This window comes from Gracilinanus agilis, chromosome 2, assembly GCF_016433145.1.
Source record: "Gracilinanus agilis isolate LMUSP501 chromosome 2, AgileGrace, whole genome shotgun sequence".
NCBI lineage: Eukaryota > Metazoa > Chordata > Mammalia > Didelphimorphia > Didelphidae > Gracilinanus > Gracilinanus agilis.
Window position 1 is genome coordinate 710377592 of NC_058131.1, and position 19829 is coordinate 710397420.

The 19829-nt window shown below is 47.9% G+C and overlaps 1 protein-coding gene across 1 annotated transcript in view; it reads right to left on the reverse strand.

The window, feature by feature from the left end:
• BICC1 (BicC family RNA binding protein 1) overlaps positions 1-19829 on the reverse strand; it is a 228461-nt gene that overhangs the window by 11028 nt on the left and 197604 nt on the right. The window contains exons 11-19 of the mRNA XM_044659220.1: positions 17341-17502; positions 16319-16515; positions 16047-16179; positions 14684-14840; positions 12939-13104; positions 10775-10814; positions 9680-9834; positions 6965-7121; positions 2485-2645 (exon numbers count right to left, since the gene is read on the reverse strand). Coding sequence (XP_044515155.1) covers positions 2485-2645; positions 6965-7121; positions 9680-9834; positions 10775-10814; positions 12939-13104; positions 14684-14840; positions 16047-16179; positions 16319-16515; positions 17341-17502 — 1328 coding nt within the window. The remainder of the gene's footprint in view (positions 1-2484; positions 2646-6964; positions 7122-9679; positions 9835-10774; positions 10815-12938; positions 13105-14683; positions 14841-16046; positions 16180-16318; positions 16516-17340; positions 17503-19829) is intronic.

Sequence of the window (19829 nt, forward strand, 5' to 3'; positions counted from 1 at the left end):
GATATTCTATACAAGACACATTACTTTCTGTCTCACTGGAGCCTGGTTCTGCAGCAGGACAACAAACTGAGTTGACTGCCCAGAGCTTTCTGGGGTGAGTGGAAATCCATCGTGCAGCCTGTTCCTACCAAGGAGACCGAGACCAACACAAGCAAACCAAAAACTTCAGGCATGGGGGCCAACATGCACGAGATCTAGCAGATAGTTCATAGCATCCTGTATGCCCTTTATCATGCCTAATTCGGATTCTATTACGTTTTCTTGTAGCCCCAGCATCCCAGGCAAATCAAAGGCCCAAAGACCAAGGGTAGCAGCCACAATCCCTGCAGAGAGCGGACTGACAGTGATTAAGGGCGCAGGCTCAGGATTCCTCTCTGGGCATCATTTAATAGGGTAAGACTCATTTAGTAAGCTGTGCATTCCAGCTGTAAAGGGGGAAGACGAGAGAAGACGAGAGAAACCCAGAAAATCATTCAACACCACTTAAAGTTTGACTCATCATAGTTTCACCTGAATTTCCCCTGTAAGAAATCCCTCCCTACTCAGCCCAGAGAGATAAGAAACCACAAAACTGAATTTTAAATCTAGGAAGAATCTCAGAAACCATCTATAGGGGTCAATTTCTAAAGGGCAATGATGAAAATGTTAGTCACCTCTGAGAATCTTTGGTGAGCCGGACTCTAACAAATAAAGATTTCCTGGGGGAAAAAGTGAGCCGATGGCCCCTAAGGTGTAACCCATTCTACATCAAACCTCCTTTCTCCAACAAAGAAAGGAAAAAAAGCCTGAGAAATTAAATTTAATAATTTATTGGACGACGTAACCATGAACAAAATTTGTGGCACAAAAGCCTGGCCATAAAAATCTACAGCTGGGGACTGCTGACTCAGTCAGTTATTCTCTTAGAAACAAAATGACAAAATCAGCCGTGTCTGAACTAAACTTTGGCCCCATTTGTAAGGCCAGAAGAGCAGAGGTGCCACAAATACTGTGCCCGCACTCTTTGGCTGAATGGTCTTGCCCGGATCTGCCCACACAACAAAGTGGGGGAGTACCCAATGGCCCTCGGGCCCTTCTGAGGACCTCATTAAAAAATGACCCCCAGCCCTGTGGTCAAATCTGGTCAAATATTCAAGTCAGATGGAATCTGGTGCCATTTTGACCCAGAGCATGTAGAAAGTACCCCAGACAGTGGAGAAAAGACATTGGTTCTACAACAAGTTCCAGGGGATTCGTATTGCCTCTTAGATAAGATATGAATGGGGCCCCTCTAAAGGCCTTCATGATGTGGCCCCAGCCTACTTTCCCCAGCTCAGTGTACACGTGCACTCTGTGTCTCAGCAAACCAGACCACTTGTTCCCTATGCATGACAATCTCCTACCACCATACCTTTGGACAGCTGGCCTCCTGTGCCTAGACTGCTCTTCCTCACCAGCCCTGGAAGAGGCCTTCTTGAGGCTCCCACTTATTCATGCTCATCTTCCCCTCCACTCCTAGGTTACTCTGAATTGATTTCATATATATTTTGCGGTCACCAATCTTTGTATTGTTCCTCCCTAGCAGAATGTCTGTTCCTTGAGGGCAGAGACTGGTGCCTGTTTGTAAAGGCTATTTTTCCTCCAGTTTGGATTTCTAAAGGTCCTTCCCCGCACTGGGAAGGAAGCCAATGGGGGAGGGACACGGTGGACTCTCCTGCCAGACTGCTTACATATGGCCTGTGGCCAGGGTAGGAGGCAATTTTAAAAAGGGACCTCTCTGACCACCTGGTACAGTAAAGGGAAGATGGCGCCTCTGGAATTTGATCTTCTCTTCCTGGGGCAGGTCTGGAGTGCCTGGTCTCCTTGGGGGAAAGGGAGGATGAAGGGAGGGAAGGACATCTTTCTTTTACTTAGTTGTTTTCCTTGCTAAGCCCATGTGTTTGATTCAATTTCAAACACTCTGTGTCCACGGGCTTCGTCAGGCCACCAAAGGACTTCCACGGCCCAAAGGAAAATCAAGAGCCCATGAGCCAGGAGCTAATTGGAGAGTCTCACTAGACAAGCACTGATTAAGCTCCTACCGTGTGCAAGGAGCTGGTGATATGCAGACAAAATTAAAATAGTTCTTGTCCTCAAGGACCTTCTATAGAGGGCGATGATATGTAATAATTTTTTAGAAACCCTTTCTGCCTTAATAACAACTCTTTTTTTTTTTTAACTTTTTTTTTAAATTTAAGCCCTTACCTTCTGTCTTGGAATTGATACTGTGTACTAGTTCCAAGGCAGAAGAGTGGTAAAGGTAGGCAATGGGGGTCAAGTGACTTGCCCAGGGTCACACAGCTGGGAAGTGTCTGAGGTCAGATTTGAATCCAGGACCTCCCGTCTCCAGGCCTGGCTCTCTATTTACTGAGCCAACCAGCTGCCCCCAAATGATATATATTTAAACATGCATATAGAAAATATTCCAATGTTTTAGACATAAGTAGAACCAAAAGAGTGACTGACCTCCTGCTGCTGGAACACGTCGGTGTATTTACCCAGGCCCAGCTTGCTGAAGAGTTCAGGGAGGTCAGAGCCCTTGAGGGAGCTGTTCAAGGTGCAGCCGTTGCTTCCAGTCAGTGAAGAAATGCAGTCCATGTAATTGCTGCTGCTGAGATAGTGTTCGGCTGGGAGGCCAGAGAGAGAGGACAAGTTGAGATTAAGTATGTGGGCATTCGAAGACACTTTAATTACACATTCTAATCACCACATGCGTCTCCTCCCCGTCGTCCAGCTGAGGAGAGCGCCGGCCTGCTGGCCTCCGGAAAGCCGTGACCCCTGGTGGCTGCCTTTTCATTAGCCGCGCGCTGCTTATGGCTCTCCGTAAGTTCTTGTCATTTAAAAGGTGACCTTGGGGGCCGGGAATCCAGCCTCAAAGCATCTTCAGCTGTGGTCATTAGTGCTGGTCTCCCCAAGATCAGATACATTCATTCTTTCATTTAAATTTAATTTGAAGATGGGCTGGGAAGGAAAAAGTCTGCACGACACTGGAAGATGGGGCCGCCCTGGAGGCAAAACTAAAAAGCACAGAGGGGCCCCCAATAACCCAACTTCCCTCTCCCTGGGGTCCAGGAAATCTCAGAGCATCAGAAGCTACCTTCTTTGTCCCTAAGACACATCTGATGGACAGACAGTTGTAAACTCTACAAAGGTGCCAAATAGTATTCCTTTAGGTCTAATCCGGGGCAGCTGGATGGCACAGAGGATAGAGTGCCAAGTCTGGAGTCAGGAAGACCCGAGTTCAAATCTGGACTCTCTTCCTAGCTGTGTGACCCTGGGCAAGTCACCTAACCCCCATGTCCTAGCCCTGTCTGTCCTTCTGTCTGAGCTGTTACTGGGGCAAAAGGTGTGAATAAAATAATAAGATAAAATAAAAAATAATAATGAAATAAGTAAAAAAAAATAAAATAAAAAGGTTTGTCAGACACGACAAATGGCTGAACAGCAACAACAGGTTTAGCCACGTCACTCACTGGCTACTTTTAGGATAAAATGCAGACTCCCATTTGACCTCAAAAGCCCCTAACAGTGAGGCTCCCGCCATCTCTGTAGGCTGGCCTGTTACACAGACTCTGTGTTCTGACACTGGGGCCCACTTGCTCTTCCCTGCAAAAAAAAACGTTAGAGTTTTCAGTTCAAATCCTGCTTTGGGTGTTTCCTACAAATGTACCTTCTCTTGTCCAGAGCCTGGCTTTCCCATCTCTAAAACAAGGAGCTGGGACTCTAGGACCTCAGGCCCCTGCCAGCTCTAGTCCTCTGGGTTCCCATCTCCAGGCCTTTGTCCAAAGTGTTCCCTATGCCTGGAGTGCACTCACTTACCCCCTCTTCTTCTCAGAATACAAAGCTCCCCGTGGGTGCCACTGTCTACCCGCTATGCCCAGTTCTTGTTCCATTCCTCATTCTAAAATTCATTTCTATTTGCTTTGCCTATAGATTGTGTCCGCATATCTTTGCATACATTATTCCTCTCCAAAAGAATAAACTCTTGAAAGTGGGGGCAACGGCTTCATTCTATCTTTGTATTTTCAGGGCCCGCACAGTACCCGACCCATCGAAGGCGTTTTCTGAATTAATTAGCGCTGGGCACTTCAAGTGTGCCCCCCCAAAGTTTGAAACCAGAGTGAAGGAGTTCGGAGTCCTGGGGGTTTGCGGGGCTTCAGGGCGGATCTGAGTTAACAGGAAGGTGCCAGGGCCCAGGAAGGCCAGAGAGGCTGCTGCCCCTGGCCAGGGAGGCTGGTTTGCATGCTGACTCCCCATTAGACTGAGCTCCTTGAGGGCAGGGAGCGTGTGCGTTCCTAAGTGCTTCCTTAGCACAGTGCCAGGCACCAGCAGGGCTTAGTATTTGCCTACAGACTGGAGGCTGCTCATCCCACTGCCCCCTGCTCAGGCCCCATCCTCAGACACACAGCACTGGCCACGCTGGACTTTTCCTTCCCTTCTCCGGGGCCCACAGATCCAGCCGGGGACTAGTGAGGGCAAGCAGAGAACAAGAACGGGAGGGCTGGAAGGGCCCTGGTTCCTGTCAAAGGGCCGGAGGACATATCTACTGTACTGTCCCGATGGGCCCTTCGGGACCTTTTCTGGCCCAGCGAAGGCACACCAAACACACTGGCTGGCCCACTCTCTCAGACTCGGCGGGCACCTCGCCAAGGGTTTAACCAGAGACAAGGAAGCCAGAGGAGGCAGCGGCACCATCCTCGGGTCGGCCGGGGACAGAGACGGCCGGCGGGGAAGGTTCACGAGGAAGGGGACCCGGACACTCTCTGCCCCTTTACCCAAGCACTGGGCCTGCCGGCCAGACCTACGGCTTCTGGTCCGAGTGATCCCTTTGGGCTCACGCAGTTCTCAGAAGAGACTCACGATGGGAAAGGCCGTCTGCTTCGGAGAAGGAATCGGAATGCAAACACGCAGGGGCGTGTTCTTGGGAGATCGCTTCCCCAAAAAGGCTAGCGTGGAAGAACGTGATCACACATGTAAAATCTAAAAAACAAGGACGGGGCAGGCGGAGGAAGTCACGGCTTCTTAAGCTTCAGAATGGCTTCCCACCAGGAACCTCAAACCCCTCTGGCTTTAGTTGAAGAGAATTCTCTCTTCTCCAGTCTTTGGAAGAAAAAAGGGAGCTGTCGCCTGGGCCGTCTCCCATGGTTTTTGAGATTTGTGTTTGCTTCAGACTGAATCTTGGTTTCCGCTTAATGATCTCTGAATTTCTAAATATTCAATTCACTTTTAAAAAGTCCTAAAACATAGAGCTACACTGCTACACTGCCCAAGCTGGATGGTGGCAGTCACGGAGATGGAATGGGCATCTTTTGTGGCATCCAGCTATCTGAAGCCAGCACTCAGCTCTCTCTGCAACTGGCCACCCTTCCCTTGAGAGGCCGTGAAGTGGGGGGAAGTCATCAAGTCAAGAAGGATTTTTAAAAGCTCTCACTCTGTGCTAGGCACTCTGCAAAGGAATGGGAAGACAGGCACAAGCAGAAAGTGCCTGCCTCTGGCATTCCACTGATTCAAGGAGCAGAGTTCCAATCCTGCTTCGCACACTTACTAGCTATGTGGCCCTTGCCTGCCTCAGTCTCCTCAAGTGTAAAATGGAGAGAATAGTAACACCCACCTTACAGGACTGTGATGAGGATGAAATGAGATATACATATAAAGTGTTTTGCAAACCTTAAAATACCATATAAAGGCTCACTGTTATTATTTTTTTAAACACTTACCTTCTGTCTTAGAATCAATACTGTATTGGTTCCAAGGCAGAAGAGTGGTCAGGGCTAGGCAATGGGGGCCAAGTGACTTGCTGAGGGTCACACAGCAGGGAAGTGTTTAAGACCAGATTGGAACCCAGGACCTCCTGTCCCCGGGCCTGGCTCTCCATCCACTGAGTCATCCAGCTGCCCCCTCACTATTATTTGATCACTTCTAAGAGGCAACATGGGGTGATGCAAAGCATGCTGGATTAGAAGTCAGGGAAAGTATCGGTGACCACTTGTATGGGAAGTCAGTCCCCTGATCTGAAGAGTGAGATGTCTCCGGCTTGGCTCCAGGGCCCCTCCTACCGCAGTCCCCAGACACCCTGAGCTCACGTCTGTGCCAGGAATTCCACCTCTATTAACCCACAGCCACAGTGCTTGCAAAGAGCCAACTACAAGACACGCCTCCTCTCCAGAAGCCAATATGGCGGACCCTTCCCCAGTGGCCATTCCTCAGTGGGGATGACTTTCTGTTCTACTCACATATCTCATGGGCTCAGCTCTCCCAATCAATGAGCACCAGCTTAGTTTTCAGGTCTATGCCTTCCCCAAGAGCACCACCACTGGCTATTTGGACAAACCCAGGGCCTTTGTTTCCGTTGGTCTGTGGGTTGGTTATTTCTCCAGACAGTCTCTGCACTTTCCACTGGAGAAAGCTGAGGTCACTTAACTCTGTAGGAGAAGCCCTTGCCCTGCTGTCTTAATGTTGTTACTAAGAAAGTAAGGGGTTAAAAAAAAAAAAAAAGAATAGAGCAATTCCAAATTGTTCAGAAAAGCAATCAAAGGGTAAGAAAAATATCAAAGAAATATTTAGGTTTAGAGTATGTGAGGAAGAAATCAACAAATCTAACATGTGACAGGAAAATACAGAACAAAAGAGAGACCCTTCGTAACAGTAAATTCTCGGAAAAGGAAACGACAGAATGAAAACGGATGGGTGAGGAGGCAGAAAAAAATTAACAGAACAGACTTTCTTTTAAAGTTTGGACAAAATCAAGAGCTCGATGAAACTAAAATGATTAAACCTGAAGACGGATACAAAGACACAGTCTCGGGATTTGGGGTCATGCAGAAAGACAGAATGAAGAAGAAAACCTGAATACGAGACACAAAAAGCCCAGAAACATGAGGATGAGGAAGTCCTTCTCTCCAAATCACAGACCAAAGGCAAAAGCCAGAATAAAGCTAGAACTCACTTGATTTGTTTTGTTTGCGTTTGGGGCTCCCAAGAGAAGCTGCAAATTCACTGTGCGCAGCAGGCCCAATTCCATTCCGGTCTCTCCAGTTATCAGATTCACTTCCACTTCCCAGGTGTTCACGACTGTTGGATCGTGAGAGAGACATTGATGATCCCTGTAATTAAAGAAGAGTCCGGAGAAAGACAGTGATGAATAAATTCATTTGGGGGAGGGAAAGAACAAGGGCAGTTCACAAAATATCTTGTCATTCAATTGAAAATTCCCTCTTGTAGGTTAGAGAAGGGAGACCAACGTGGAGGAAGGATGTCAGCCCTGAAGGGAAGTCTTCTACCTAAGAGAACGCTCAGAGCTCAAGGGGCAGAGGAGAGCTTCAAGGGATACCATGTAGAACAGGGGACTCGGGACAGAACTGGCGGGGGGGTGGGGGCGGGATTCCACTTCTGCCCTGCCCCCCAAGAAAGAACCACTGTATCTATCCAATGGAGAATGAAACACACTATTATTACAGGAAAATTGCCTCAACAACGGTGGGTCGGGGAAACTGAAGAATGAGTGAAAAATGGTAGGAAATTCAGTTTGGAGACTATTTCAATTTAGGGAAGGCAGAGCAGAAAGAACCCAAGATATGGGATTGGATGAGGAACCCTAGGTTAGGGAGGTCAAGGCATTTGCCCAGAATGACACCCTCCCAGGCCTCAGTTTCCTCATCTGTAAAATTGGACTAGAGATCCTCTGAAGTCCCTCCGAACTCCAGATTTATGATCTTCTGTCCCTGTCTGAGCTGATGATGGCCTGGGCCAGGCGACGTGGCAATGGAAACAAAGGAATTGATATAAGAAGATCTCAACAAAACATGGTGCCAGTCTTGTCTTATCCTAGAAAGATGATGGTGTCCTGGACCAAAACTGGGAAATGCGGAGAGGGAGCCAGTTTGAGAAGGAAGATGATGGGACAAAGAGCCAACAACCAGGAGGAAGTGCTGAACTACCAGAAAAGATGTCAGGCTTTCAGATGCAGATTTCAGAGACCGGACAGTTGATCTTGAAGCCAAAAGAACAAATGAGTTCACTCAGTGGAAGCGCGCCAAGGATTGAACCCTGGTGCCCATGTTTTGTTCATGCAGAGAGACAACACAGTATGGTGGGTTCCATGTCAGAAGGATTTGAGTTCAAATCCTCCTCTGGACACTCCCTATTGGTGTGACCCTAGTCACCTTTGCTTCTCCCCATCTATAAAATAGGGGCATTCATATCCCCTCCATCACAGAGTTGTTTCAAGGCTCCACTGAAAGTTGTCTGTGTTGCTAGAAGCAAAAGAAAGATAATGGAGATGCTTTACTGGGGGCGGGGAGGCCCGTGGCCAGACCCCCAGGCTTCCCTACCCCACCGTCTGAGTGGCCCTGTGCAGACCAACAGGGGCTTTGGGGGCCAAGACACCAGGCATGTGAGCTTCTCCTGTCCCTTCAGGGACCACAAAAAGCCTGACAGGAGCAGCTGTTCAAAGCCAGCTCTTCCAAGTGAGGAGAAAGCTGCCTCCCAGAAACCACTTCCCAGGCTTTGGTCCTTTCCTTTCGTTATGGCCATGCACACCAAGCCCAGAGATGGCGAGCTGGGGAAGGGGTCTCTGGCCAGCCTGGGCATGGCTAGTGGGGACCTAGCTGGGGCAAGATACCCTGCGCAGCCTCATCTCCATCACCATGTCATTGTGGACAAATCGTTTCTCTGTACCTCACTTTCCTCATCGGTAAAGGGAGGGGGCAGGACTCGATTTTTAAGGCCCCTTCTGGGAAGCGAACTCCATAATAAAACTAAATTAGGTGTTAACTAAGTCTGAAGGTGGCTGCAATGACTTCCCGATAAGCCTTGCGCATCACTCCTCTAAGCTAAGCCTGAGAACAAAATGCTGCAGAGCTTTCGTTCCAGGCCCTTCAAAGCAGCATCCCTTTGCTGCCCCTGAAAGGTTTTGGAACAGGAAAAGGAAGACATTTCCTCCATGCTCACAGGAGCATCTTGAGCCCTCAGAAGGGGAGGAGGCTGCCCCAAGCCTTCCTCCACCCAGGAATCCTTACCCAGCACTCCCCAAGCCCCTCTCTAAAGCAAAAAGGCCCGTAAACCTTCCACGTCAACCCATCATGATTTTTTTCCCTCTAAAATATGGGTTTGGACAACTTCCTAGTGTTTTCCTGGAGGACCCCGCAGCCAAAAGCTCGTTCTCTCCAAACCGGCAGGGCCCTGCTTGTCCGGCCTGTGGGTTCAATGGGGCTCCCCGCTGCATGCATCAGGAAGCCAGGCTCTGCTTCGATCCAACCTGTGGGACCCAGAAAGCCCTGGAGAGCCACTCGGCATGCGCTTGGCAGGCCCAAAGGCCCAGGCTTGTCTGCTGCGTGTTCTCTGGGGTTGGAGCCTCCTCCATCTGCATCCTCTCGCTCAGAGGAGCGCCTGTCCTACAGGCCCCCAGCAAGAAGGCCTTGTCTGAAAACTACCAGGAAGGACCCAGCCACCCTCTGTCCACCCTCTGTCCACCCTCGGTCCACCCTCAGCCCCTCACTCGGATTTGTTATAAGCACACACACAGGCGTGCGCAGAGGTGCCGATGGAGGTCGCCAGAATGGTGTCACGACTCTCGCACCCAGGAGGGGGCTGGAGCCGCCTCCGACCCTCATCCCTCCCAGCCATCGGGCAGATTCAGAGGCAAACATCCGAGGCCGCCCACCTCGTAGGTCGTCCGCATTGTGGGCTTGTAGTAGACGTGGTTGGCCCTCCGCAGCTCCTTGATGGTCTCAGCCGGCATGGACTTGGAGAAGCCCAGGCCGCTCCATGTGTTGGTCGGCGTCCTCACCTCCGTCACTACCGGCTTCTTCAGCATGGCTTTGGGGAAGGGAGGGAGACAAGACGGATTACACACGCTGAGGGGGTCAGCTTTAAAAGGACAATAAGAATAAGAATAACCGGCCTTTATCTAGCAAGTTAAAGTCCACAAAGCCCTTTGCAAATATTCTGTGGTCCTCACAGCCACCCTGGGAGGTGGGTGCCATTCTTATCCCCATTTTACAGAGGAGGAAACTGAGGGAGACAGATGTTAGTGACTTGTGCAACCACACAGCAAATAAGTGTCTGAAGCGGGACTTGAACTCAAGTCTTCTGACTCTAGGCCCTGTGATCTAGCCACTGAACCACCAGCTGCCTTTATGCATCACCAACCATCACAGAAAAACCATCTGTAATGCTTTCAATAGGACTAGAAAAAATGTTAATGAGTATTTTTTCCAGAAGCAAGGTTAAGTATAACTTGAGTGTATTATAATTTTACATATTTATACTATATAACATGTATGTGATATAAAATTACATATAATTATCTTGTATTACAAGAAATTAAAATGTTAAATAACACAATGATTATGCTATTATACAGTAGTTGCTTTAATAACTAGGATCACAGAATCAGAGAAGAGACCTTATAGGTCATTAAATCTGGTCCCCTCATTTTTACAGACAGGGAAACCAAGGACCAAAGAGGTGAGGTGACTTAGCCAGGGTCACAAGGATCCCACATCACAAATCAGGACTCATTTCAGGACCAAAAAGCGTTTGCAATTTAATTTTAATCCTTCATTAGGCCAATACAGACTTCCCACAACTTATGCCAATGATTTTTTTCCGTTTTGTTTTGGTTTTTTTCCATTTTAAGTCAAATAAACTTCCCATTATGGGCAAAGTGAGTCCACTATGGGCAGTGGAAAGTCTGTTTCTGGGTCGCCCAAGACATCAACAGAAGTATTTTGTAGGAGACTAAGGTATGACATACCTTTGGTTGCTAGCAGCTTCTTCTCTTCATAGTCAAATGCCTAAAACATGAAACAAAAAGAAAATTCTTTTCTTCTGCTTTCCCCATGGCTCCCCCCAACACTCACACTCTAAAAACAAAGGGTTGAGCTCCAGCGCATAGAAGTCCCGAGAGATAAATGTCAAATCTCTGGAGAATAAGGGACTAGCAATCCATGAAAAGTCCAACCCATCAAAAAGCAAGGATTAAAGGGGGCAGCTGGGTAGCTCAGTGGATTGAGAGCCAGGCCTAGAGACGGGAGGTCCTAGATTCAAATCTGACCTCAGATACTTCCCAGCTGTGTGACCCTGGGCAAGTCACTTGACCCCCATTGCCCACCCTTACCACTCTTCCACCTATGAGACAATACACCGAAGTACAAGGGTTTAAAAAAAAAATTAAAAAAATAAAGAAAAGGACCCGTTGCAGTGACTGACCATGTCTGGGAAGGTCCATAATATTTTGTCCTCATAGTCTTCCCCCTCGCCCTCCCACCCTTTGCTGAGCAGAGAAAGATTTGATTCATTATCTGTTCACTGGGACCATTATTGGTTTTTTGATTGCTCCAAGTGATATTATTAAATCAAACTGCAATATTCTTTGACTTCAACTTGCAGTGACATTAGACGATATTAAACAATCAGACTTCGAATTCTATTTGCCGGCCAGCGGCCGCAGAGTGCCTTCACCAGGTGCTGGGTAAATATTGACTAAAGGAATGACTTGGGCTAAATGTGCTTGTCTCTCAAGTCACTCTCCCAGCAGCATTCTGTAGGGGAAAGAGGCCTGGCAATTGGATTTAGAGAGACTGCAGTGGGCACCTAGAGCGGCTACTGACCCTCTCTGGCGCCGTCCCTGGCTGGGCCTCTGACTCAGGGAACTCGAACGTCCCTTCAAGCTTGGCATTTAGGGTGCTATGCTTTATGGATTCTCATAGGCAGCGACTCTTTCTCTCATCTTCACCAACTCTTAAAACTCCCCCAAATATAGATCACGTGCCAGTTGTCTGGTCCAGTCACCAAGAAGTACAAGTAAGTAACAATCTGATCGTCCACTCGTGGCGGGCTTGTTCTGTAGGGTCCATCCAGCGATATCCTTACGGCTGCTAGAGCCTCCAGGGGCACGTCCCATCCCTGACCTCACTCCTCTTTCGGGGACAACAAATGGCAGAATTCTATCTCTGCCCACCCATGCAGAGTAGGTAGGAGAGAAGAAAGGGAGACACGAGGGATGGTGGATTCACCACAGCCCAAGACAAAACAGAATAACCAAAATGGCACCAAGGTTGGCTTGGGCCAGTGTTGGCCAACAGTGAAGTTACAAAGGAGTGACACACACACACATAGCCCGGCTTCACCTTTTCTGACATTTACAAAGTGTAATTTGTCTTTTCCAACAACCAAAAGCAAAGCATGCAATGAAAGCCAGGAGTTGTCATTTATCCCTGGATAAACACAAGTTAATGATGGGCTGATGACTCCCTGCCAAAATGTCACTGCTAATATGCAAAGCAGCATTTAATTCTAAAGGCAAATTTTACTGTCAAAGAAACAATTTTAAACTCTGTTCTCAGGAATCAGATTTAAGGGCTTTTTCCTCTGTTGAGCTTTGAGATTGTTTTTAACAGAGTTCTGACGGTCAAGAGCCCTTGTGTTCTTGTTTCTGCCTCCGCCAAGAGCACCTACAAGCACACACTGAGTACTCAGTAAAAATGTTGGACTCCTGAGTCTGGGAGTTGATGAAGCAGATATATAAATACGATACAGCATAAATAACTCGGGGGCCTTGGCCAGCTGCACCTCATTCCCTCAGGGTGTCTCGCCTGCCCTGCCCACTTCCAGGCCACTGAAATGGGGCTGGAGAAGCTGCTTCTGGAAAGGCCAAAAGATCAGGGCACACAGATCCTTCTGACTGTCTCCTGCCTGCTTAGCCCAAAAAGAGGAGGTTTTCTAGGGCAGAAGAGTGGAAAGGGCCGAGGGCTAAGGGACTTGCCCAAGGTCACACAGCTAGGAAGTGTCTGAGGCTAGATTTGAACCCAAGTCTCCTGTTTGGCACACTGAGCCTGCTGGTTGTCCCCGAGTCCATCACTGAGAGCCCCTCCACATGGCTAACTGGGCAGCCACCCTTTGGATGGATCAGCACCGACCTGCATGTTGACGTATGATGATCGTGGCGCGAGGCGGACTCTGTCCGAGTTCTGCTGAGCCGCTGCTGCCCTCTCAGCTGCTCGCTCGCTCCCCGGAGCCTTTTTGTCAGCCAAAGGACTCTCTGAAGGGCTCAGCTCTGTATCCGAGAGCAAACGCTCAGTGGTGCTGAAGAAGAAAGCCTGGAGGTCAGGCCTCAACCACGAGGTCCAAGGCGGCACTCATGCATGCACGCTGCCTTCCTTCCCTGAAAACTCATCCCTGGGACAGGTTCCTGGGCTCTGCGGCCTCAGCCCACGCTTCTCCCCCTTTAATGCCAGTTGCCCTGCTTTGGGGTTTCTCAGGACTTCTTCCTCACACCCTCCCACCACACACCACCCCCCATCATTCCACACACTCGCCCTTGCTCTCTTGTGTCTTATGTAAGCCCCTTGGAGGCAGTGACTATCTTGGGTTTTATTTATTGTGTATCTCCAATGCTTGGCACAGCGCCTAGAATAGGGTAGGTGCTTAATAGATGCTTATTGACTGAGTAAAGCAGGCTTAGCTAAGCTGAGAGACAGCAGGGTATATGGGAAAGGGAAAAGGGAGGAAAGAGGAGAGAGAGGGCGAGGGAGAGAAAGAGAGGGAGAGGGGAAAGGGAGAGGGAGAGGGACAGGGAGAAGGAAAGGGAGGGGGAGAGAAAGAGAGAGAGAGAGAGAGAGAAAGAGACAGAGAGAGAGAGAGACAGAGACAGAGACAGAGAGAGAGAGAGAGAGAGAGAGAGAGACAGAGACAGAAACAGAGAGACAGAGAGAGAGAGCGCACAAGTGGGGGAAAGAAGGAGCGAGGAGAGAGGAGGAAGAGAGAGAGGGAGGGAGAGGGAGAGAGGGAGGAAGAGAGAAAGAGAGAGAGAGAGAGGGAGAGAGATAAGAGGGAGAAAGAATATGAAACCAAAGACTGATAAGTCAATAGCAAAGTCTAGAAAGGGAACAACAAGTTTTCTAAATCTGAGTTGCACCACAGGAGAATTCTCTACAAAGGCAGAGAATGGCTCATTAAAGAATGTAGAGCTGGGATTTGAAGCCAGGTCTTTCCCTTTTTCCATCTGGAGCTAAAGTGTTTTCAATTGAGGCCTTTACAGTGAATCATCAGAAGGATGACAGTGGATAATAAGTATCATAAGATTGGCCCAAATCAGCAATGCCAACTCTCAGGAACTTCCTGGGTACTGCCAGTGTTCCCCAGAGGCCCCCAGTGCAGCAGTAACTCATTGAGTTATAATGGCTGGAATTGGAGGCAGAAGACCTTGATTTCTAGATCACTGAGCTGGACGAAAACATGGCGCCTTTAGGTCTTAGAACCGGCAGATTCAAAGATTTAAAGCTGGAAGGGGCTTTAGGAGTCACTGAGTCCAACTCCCCTCATGTTCCTGAAGAGGAATCGGAGGCCCAGCAAATGAGAGTGGCTTGCTGAAGGTCATAAAGGGAAGAGGGGATCTTAAAATGTCCCCAATTACAGAACAGGAAACCAAGCCCAAAGAAGGGAGTCCCTGGCCTGGAGTTACACAGATAATCTGTTGTACAGCTGAGATTCAAAGTCAGTTACTCTCTACTTCTCTGAGGCTCAGTTTCCCCCTGTGTAAAATGTGGCTGGCTCTCCTACTTAGATGGTTGTTTGGAGGAAAGTCTTTCCTAAGCCTGAAGGTGTCATAGAAAAGGAGAAAACACAATCATCCCTAAGAAGCTGGTCGGGTGCCAATACCTACTGTAAATGAGAGTTCTTGGTGCCTTGCAGTAATTCAACAGTCTGCCTCTTGGAGCAGGCCACCTTGGAGGAAGACATCATCTGCTTCAGCTCGGTGGCACTGGCTGAATGGGAAGGACTTCGAGGCATGCCCACTTCCACAAAAGCATCATTGCCACCTGTCAATCAGAGGAAGACCAAATGAAAATCAAAGCTGCCACCATCTTGGTACAGGCATGAAACCAGCTACCCCAGACTAGTGTCTAGCACCAAATGGACATAATCAGCCAAAGAGACTTGTAACAACATTCTGTTTATAAAAGACTGAACAGGCTTCTTTAACCCATCGACAAACAAGTTCTTATTTTCTTAAACCCTTCCCTTCCATCTTAGAATCAATACTAAGTATTTGTTCTGAGGCAGAAGACTGGTAAGGACCAGACAATGGGGTTAAGTGACTTGCCCGGCGTCACCTAGCTCAGAAGTGTCTGAGCCCAGATCTGAACCCAGGCCCTCCCATCTCTAGGTCTGGCTCTCACCTGGCTGCTACCAATAGACACTTGTAAACCACTCGCTATGTGCCAGGGTTAGTACTAAACTGGAACTACAAGGACAAAAAAGAAACAGCCTTTAATCTCAAGTTGCACACAGCCCATCTGGGAGCAACTAGACACACCAAGGTATCAACAAAAGAGAGAAGACAGAGAGCCCTCCAACTGACTGTGGGAAAGCTGGAAGTATCCATCTGGACTAGGAAAGGCTACCATTCCTATGACATTAATTCAGGTGTAAAAAATCATTCATAAACACGTATGTGTATGTGTAGCTTGGCAGGTACAGGTTCATGTACAGGTGTGGGCACACACCACCACAGATAGCCATCTGCTGAGGCAGTTGTGTGCACACACACTCGCCATAGAAGCTCGGAGAATCTGATAAAATTCTCTTTATTTGACATGTTATCTATTATTAGGCAGTACCAAAGTGTTAGAGTTTGAAGGACTTTAGAGAGCTCAAGCTGACTCCCTAATATCAAGGAATTCATGATAATAATTAATGATGAGAATTATAATTATACTAATATTATAATAATAATTAAAAAGGAAACTGAGGCACAGGGAGAGGTTGAGGTATCTGCCCAAGGTCATCCAGGTAGTGAGTGGTAAAGCAGGAATATGAATCCAACTATTATAATCCTACTACACTGTAGTGCCATAATAAATTCTACTATATTAATGACTTGATTGGATTACTGCTTCCTTCTGGTATGTTCTTTGCACATGCCAGAAACAGAACAAAGCCACAACTGGTCCCCCAAGTGTTGTGGGAGCAGCACCCGGGCACACCCTCCTGGGTGCAGGAAACATGTTGGGGTGGGTGCCTACCTTCCGGGGCACTGGACTTGGAAGGTACTTGCTCCGAGGCACTTGTCTGTCGTGACGGGTCAACGTGATTTCCAGGCAGCACTTTTTCTCCAAGGGATGAGGTCGATATTGCACCATATTTTAACTTTGAAGACTGAAATGGTCACAGGAAAAGGTCAGAGCTTGAATTTCACCGACTGCTCACAAATGTCACAGTCTTTACTGGGAAGGTTCAGAAAAAGGGCAGAGCCAGAGCTCTGTCCGTAGCACATGCCCCTGCTCGCTGAGCTCACCTGCATGTGTCCATTTAGAGACGGGGAGCCTTGGGGGCCTTCGGACTGCATCCCATTGACGTGGACCTCAACAGGGGTCAAGCCGGGAGGGGGAGATGGTGTTGTCTGGCTGTAGTTAGGTACTCCAGACAACAAAATGCTGGTCAACGTGGCTTGGGCGGCGGAGGGGATCATGAGATGTGGCAGAGGCGGAAAGCCTACAGCAACGAAAAGGAGATGAGAGAGGACACCTCATCACAAGGACCCCAAAGGAAGGAAAGCTTCATTCCCCCCACTTCAAAGGCAGAGGAGCAACTGCTTTACAAGGTTATCCCCAAGGCTTTAGCAAGGAGTTCAAAAATGTCTTCTCGACTCAGTCATGAAGAGCTCGGGAAGACTGGGGAGCTTTCGAGTTGGCAGGAAACATAACTGGAATTTGGAGAACACAACGTGTCTGAAGTCAGAAATGGGTTTGAAGCCCGGCTTGGCTACAGAGAGTCTGGGGGACCTTGGACAAGTGCCTTCACTATTCCTAGCCCCAGATTCTTTGTGTGTAAATGTCTTTTATCTCTTTGTATCTATGGCACTTACACAGTACCAGGCACATAGTAGCGATAACAACATTTATATTGTACCTACAATGTTCCCAAAACTCTAGCTTCACAATATTATCTCATCTGATAATACAGTAGGTGCTTCATAAAGGTTTATTCACTGACTGAATGATGAGGTTGGGCCAAGGTTCCTTCCATCTCTAAATCTATAGTCCTCCAGAGCTCTATTAAGCAGACTTCATGGATGACCAAATACATTCCTTGCCTGACTGCTAACTTGTTTTAATGATGATATAAAGATTCCATTTTTATTGCTGTAGACCAACCAAGCCAACAAACATTTATCAAAAAGGGTGCATGCGATGCTGAGCAAACATTCAAAAATGGAAAGCAGGCCTGCCCACAAGGAGCTTATAGTCTACTAGACAAAAACCCCCCACACCACCCGTCAGGTCCTGCTGCCTTCCTGGACATTCACAACACACTGACCTGTGGCACTTGACGTGTTGGCCAGTGGGGGAGCCCAGAGAGTGGGGCTGGGCGTGCCAGAACTTGGACTCTGCAGAGGACTGACAGAGTTGTTTAGCGCATTCAGGAGGGAATTTGGAGTTGTTGAGGTGTTTACAGATAAGGCAGTTGGACCAAGCAGACCTGTGAGGATCAAATGTGTGAAGTCAGACAGTATAATGGTTTGGAATTCTATTGTCAAGATGGCCCTTGTATTGCTACTTTGAATGTAAATCATGATGAGGAGCCCTTCTTTAAAATAGACAGTGTATCTCCAAAGTCTGAACTCAGCTTTATGTTACCAAAACTTAAAGCAGGGCTAAGAATTCTGGGATACTATATTTGGGAAATTCCTCCTCAGAGTTGTTCCCTGATATGTGATTGGGAGTTACGGAGGTGCCCCCATTCTTCAAAGTCTTTGCTAACAAAGTACATGCCCAGGAATGAACTGCTGTCTGAGGACTGACCTAGCCAGATGCAGAGAGTCTGGTCACCAAGTGATGGAAATGAAGTAATGTCTGACTGGGGTATGCTACAGTCCTTGTGTGAGTCAGGCTTGGCTACAGTCACAGTCATTTCATCTATAAACCCTCTCTCAGGAGAATGTACATCCCTTGGGGGTAGGAAGTATTTTGTTTTTGACTTTCTGTCCCCTCAACTACTGTGTGCACATAAGTATTTAACAAATAAATGAAAAATTGGACTGAAAAAAGAGACTGTCCCGTGACAGAATCTCAAAGTCTCCAGACTGAAAAGGGCTTCAGAGGCTACATAGGCCACCCTACACCTGGAAAAGAATGTTTCTCTATCAGACCTAAGAACAGGAGACACTGAGGAGGAAAGGATCTCCTGTCTCCCCAGGCAGCCTTTTCCTCCGACAGACAGTCCTCGTTCTTGAAAAGCTTTTATTAATCTAAATCAAACCTCAATTTGTCTTTTGCAAGTTCCACCCCCTGTTATAAGACAACTTGCTCTTCCTTCTCAGAGGTAGGTTAAAGAGATCCCCAAATCTGCTGCCTTTTCTTATAGAATTCATCCAAGTCTTGGGACTGACAAAGCCTCATTTTTATGGGAATACAGGGGTAAGGAAGCTGGGATTACATCAGATTGCAATGGTCTGACATATGCATTCTCATCAGACTTCTTGGTCTGAGTGGACACAGCAGATAATTTTTTTAACATCCTTCATATTTTGCCCCCTCCCCACCAACCTCAGCAAAGGAAGGGGATTTATGGTCCATTTGCAGATAGGGCGGTCCATTCCCAGCAGGCTGGTTTTGGTAAATGGGACATAACCAACAACTAGAGTATTCTGAGATCCACCTCAATGCACTGCCTCCTCTCCCTCAACAACAACGAAAAATGACCAAAAGTCTTCTTTTAGATTTGGACACATATACTGTAATTCTTCAAAGGGCAGAGGGATTTGTTGTCAGTCTTAAATTCAGTTAAAACAGTTAAGGATGTGTGTATGAGTATGACATGGAGCTCGGCTGCAAGCTGGTCAAATGTCATCAATGAGGTAACAGCAGAAATGCCCAGAGTCACTCGTCCCTCTCCCTGAAGGCTTAATAAGCTGAAAGGCTCAGGATGGGCCTCCCTCTGCTCTCCACTCCAGGTCTATGCTGAGGGGATGCCTGGTATGGATTGCCCTCCACCACCCACACTCCTTCGAGAGCTCCCCACACGCCCTGAATAAAGGGCAAACTCCTCTCTGCCTGGCATTCAAGGCTCTCCACCAACCAACCTATCTGTCCAGCCTTAAATTATAGCACCATGGAATAAGTACTGGACTTTGGGACAGAGGACTGAATTCAAATATTGGCTCTACCTCTTACTATAGGAATGACCCTGGGCAAGTTTCTGCTTTTATATCTGAAAATGAAGAGGGTGACCCAGATGACCTCCAAGGGCACTTCTAGTTCTAACTCTGGGATCTAAGAAGCCTGTTCCTTCTAACCATCCTCTTTTGTAGTCAAGAAGAACGAAGTTTCTATCCTGGAAATACACCCCAGTCTCCCCAGCATCTATGGCTTGACTCACTATTCCTTGGCTCTACAAGGTTTTCCGCCATTGCCTCTGCTTGCTGAAATCTCTCAGTTTCTGTCTCTGGGTTGGTCTGTCTGTCTGTCTATCTATCTCTCTTTCTGTCTGTCTGTCTCTGTCTCTGTCTCTGTGTCTGTCTGTCTGTCTGTCTCTCTCTCTCTCCTCTCAGTCTCTGTCTCTGTCTCTGTCTCTGACAGTAGTCTTTATAACCCTATTCAAATGCCACCTCTTCCAGGAAGTTCCCCCTGGTTCTATCATGTTGGGAATGCGCCTCCTTCTCAGACTCTCCTGAGTCCTTTGGTTTGTAACTCTCTAACCCAATTATCGTGCAGTGGGATGTATTTCAGCTCTCTTAGTGCCTTTGCTTTTGCTCCTGGGCTATAAGTGGCTGAGGGAAGGCGCTAGGCTCTACCTCTCAAACCCAA